Source organism: Cyprinodon variegatus, unplaced genomic scaffold, assembly GCF_000732505.1.
Source record: "Cyprinodon variegatus isolate N-32 unplaced genomic scaffold, C_variegatus-1.0 Scaffold327, whole genome shotgun sequence".
Classification (NCBI taxonomy): domain Eukaryota; kingdom Metazoa; phylum Chordata; class Actinopteri; order Cyprinodontiformes; family Cyprinodontidae; genus Cyprinodon; species Cyprinodon variegatus.
In genome coordinates, this window is record NW_015150780.1 from 462550 (window position 1) to 466297 (window position 3748).

The 3748-nt window shown below is 40.3% G+C and overlaps 1 protein-coding gene across 1 annotated transcript in view; it reads right to left on the bottom strand.

Moving 5' to 3' along the window:
- Positions 1-1762: 1762 nt before the first annotated feature.
- LOC107091161 (myeloid-associated differentiation marker homolog) overlaps positions 1763-3748 on the bottom strand; it is a 10388-nt gene continuing 8402 nt past the window's right edge. The window contains exon 2 of the mRNA XM_015384931.1: positions 1763-2529. Within this exon, the coding sequence (XP_015240417.1) occupies positions 1775-2529 (755 nt within the window). The 3' untranslated portion in view covers positions 1763-1774. The remainder of the gene's footprint in view (positions 2530-3748) is intronic.

Sequence of the window (3748 nt, forward strand, 5' to 3'; positions counted from 1 at the left end):
TTTTATATAAATGACTTGTTGCACTTTAAAGGGGCCATTGCGCTTTATTACAAACCAGCTTGGTTAGCACTAGAACACTTTATTTAGCACTGCACTTTAAGCATAGATTTGCACATAAAGAACAGTTTGCACACAAGGTTTTTGAAATATTTATTGAATATTTATTGTTGAATAGGGTGTGTAACATTGGTTGGGCTGAAAATGGCATACCGGTATTTGCTGGTCTATAAGCCCTAATGCAGGCCTGATTAAAAGCCCTAGAATGAAACAACAGGTTTTTCTTCCTTTTATGGTATGCTAATGAATATTTAGCTAATTGGTTAGTTTACAACGAGCGAAGCTGCTGAGCAAAGACGTATCATAGCAACAAGCACTCACTCACAGAAACATCAAAATTGTTGAAATGGTAGGGTGACCAGACATACTCTTTTTCATGGACATGTCCTACTTTTCATACCTAAAAAAATAAGATTTTGGTCGACTACAGTGCAGCATGAAGTCAAAAACACACTGGAGATTTGAATCAAGCCATCAGTTGGTCCGGGAATCCCGGCGGAAAGGGTAGGGAGCCAGCGGGGGACGGGGCAACCGAACCCCGACCAGTAGCCTGGACATAAGCGGCCCCGTGCTTCCCCCCGCATGCCTTACTGGCCACCAGCCCCCCTCCTCCGGTGGAGGATAGGCGGCTCATGGCTCTCTGCTGAGGTCCGGTCCAGGGTCCCCCCCCCCAGTTGCAAGCAGCTGTAGCCGGCCCATTGAGACACTGAGGTACTCTAAGAGAAAAAAATCATGTTTTTTATTTAAGCACCATTATTGGTGCCAAACCCTCATGGGCTTATTCGACACAAAAAATCATGAAAATTTTGCATGGGAAACAAAATACTTTCATATGGGAAACAAAACACTTTGCCACAGACACTGGGCCTTTTCCAAAAATGTTTCCAAAGCAAAAACATCCTTTTCAAACAGCCAGCACAGAATCTAATAAGTGAGTCATCTATAAGTGGATGGGGCCCAAAAGAGAAGACATTCCCAGTTTGGGTCTATAGCGTTTATAGCATATCAATGCCCTTAAGTAATCTAAAAAAAAAAAGCTGAACTAATTTAATCATAGGTCATCAAAATAGATCTATTTGTTTAAGTTGAACTGAATGTTTGTAGCATGAGAAAGTTTCCATCTGTTCTTTTTTTGTGTGGCATCTGTAGAAAATCAACATTGCAATCCTCAGACATCCATAATTCATTTGCAGCTTGGATTACCTGGAAATGTATTAACATATCTTACAAAATTGGAGGAATAAAAAGACTGTGTTACCTTGTACTTCTACATCTTCACTTGGCAAAGAAATGCAAGACAGAAATTATATAGAGATCTGGGATGCATAAATGTATATTTGCCTCAGAGTGCAGCTCCACCATAAGGTGAAAAGATAAATATATGCTTTTCCCTTGATGTTGACATTTACGTAATAATAAAAAAAAAATATATGAGCTCAGTCTTCTTCATTTCATCATCCTCAAAGATCCAAAGTTCTATAAAGATAATTGTCATTTTTATTACAATCATATAACAACTAATGTTTAACCAACTTCCTTTTCTTTGGTTGTATTGCACAATGTATACACAGTGAGGTCACCTTTTCCATTTCATGTACAATTTCGGATAAGCAATAGCAGATTACTTTAAAGTTTACTGACAGAATTTTTGTACAGAAAACACCATCATTTTCACTTAAGCTCGGAATGGTTTGCAATGGTTTTTACAAGCAACAACTCACTCATTGCTGAGAAAAAATACCAAAAGTATAGAGTAGATAGCGTCCAGAGTGTAGACAATGGAATTGAAGATTGTCATGACTGTAATCATAACCAGTTTGTCCCAGCTACAGAGGCGGCCACAGTCCACTGGCCTCTTATTATTGTGAAAAGAATATAGTGGCCATATAACCATAGCTGTTATATACATCAGTGCTGCCAAAACATTATAAACAATTGCAAACTTTTCGAAAGAAAAAGGAAAATAGACCGTAAGATTACCAAGTGTGAGAAAGGTTATGGCGATAGCAAAAATAAAACACAGGGAGTACACAGCTACACACCAGTTCAGTGCTGGGGACCCTGAGTACTGTGAAACTTCCAGTGAAAGGAAGATGAGGAAGGTAAAAAAGCTTTCCAGCATCTTCATTATACCTGGCGGAGTGGAAAGAAAGCCACTGTTCTGTCCCGTTGAGCGAAGATGTATTAGGACCACCTGGGCCACATATAGCGCAAAACAAATCCAGGACACCACAGAAGCTCCAATCTGTCTGTAACAGGTATTACAGGTGAAAAAGGTTGGGTACAGGATGGAGGCAAACAGGCACAGCACACTTGCCAGGATAGCAAAGGCAGCAGTGAAGTCCTCCCAGGCAAAAGGAACTTTGGTGCTGACATTAGTAAATTCCAGGATGAGAATGATGAGAGTGAAAAAAAAGCAGAAAACCCAGGTGAAGATGCACCATCCCCAATATGGCGAGGCGTCTGGTTTTACTGATGCCACCAGACTGAAACACATACAAGAGACGATGGCTGCCATTACTCGCATGATCCCAAGAGGCTGGGTAATGGATTTAAAATTCACAAACACCATGTCTGCTCTAGGATCAATCTGCCCAACCAAATAAAAATCCTGTTTTATTTCAGTCCATTTAACACTCTTCCTTTGCAGTGATGTTCAGCAGGATGCAGATTTTGCTGTCTGATATGTTGAAGAAATCCATGAAGCAAACCTTCCAGCAGGATTTATCTTTGAAACAGGAACTCTGGTGCAGTGTGTACTCTGGCTGAGCATCCTAGCCTTATCTGTTCTGTTTATGGCACCTGTTTCAGGCTGCTGATTGGACACTGGTTGGGTGTTATCAGACTCACCTTACACGATTCACTGGACTCTGGTCCTTGTTACAAGCCTCATTCGCATCTCACAGTGGAGAGGCCTATTTTGTTTTTTTATGGCTATAGTGTCCCTATTTGCATTAGTTTATTAACAGAAAAACATTTAAATAATGCTCTCTCCACTTGTAGAAATGCATATGCACAATCCTTTAACCGCTCCTGAGAGGGAACATCTATTTAACGCATGCAAGAGCATGGAAGAGCATGCAAGAGGCCCATTTCTCCTCGTCCATACCCTGTTTAAAAATTTCTGTTTGCATCACTCACACAAGCTTACTTTCCAAAGGAAGATTTGCAATTTTTCCACTATGTCAGACTCACCACAGGTAAGAGAAAATGGGAACTGTCTTACGGAAACATATCACCAGAATGGTTGACAATAACGAAGACAACTTATTTTGATGATCCACCTGGAAAAAGAATATCCTTCACCATACCTTACAATGTTTTATACCATGGGTTGACAACCCATGCCTCTGGAGGCAAATGCAGCTCTTAATCGCCCACCTTGTGGCTGCCTGGAGCTTTTTTTCAAAAAAATTTATGAGAAAAGATTTTGTTTGTCTTAATATGGTTTGCAGGAGGTCAAACAACATTCATTATGTTTTCCAATACTGTAAACATATGTATAATACATAAATTAAGACAAAAAATGTAAACATTTCTTTCAACGAAAATTTGCGTTACAGTCAGAGATGAGTGGTCATAGCCTGTAACACACATTTCAGTGTGGCGACAGACAGGTGTGTCTTGGGCCTGTCAGGGCTCTTGTCTGTGTGTTTGTTTTTGTGTTTGTCTCCCTTCCACCAACAGGAGG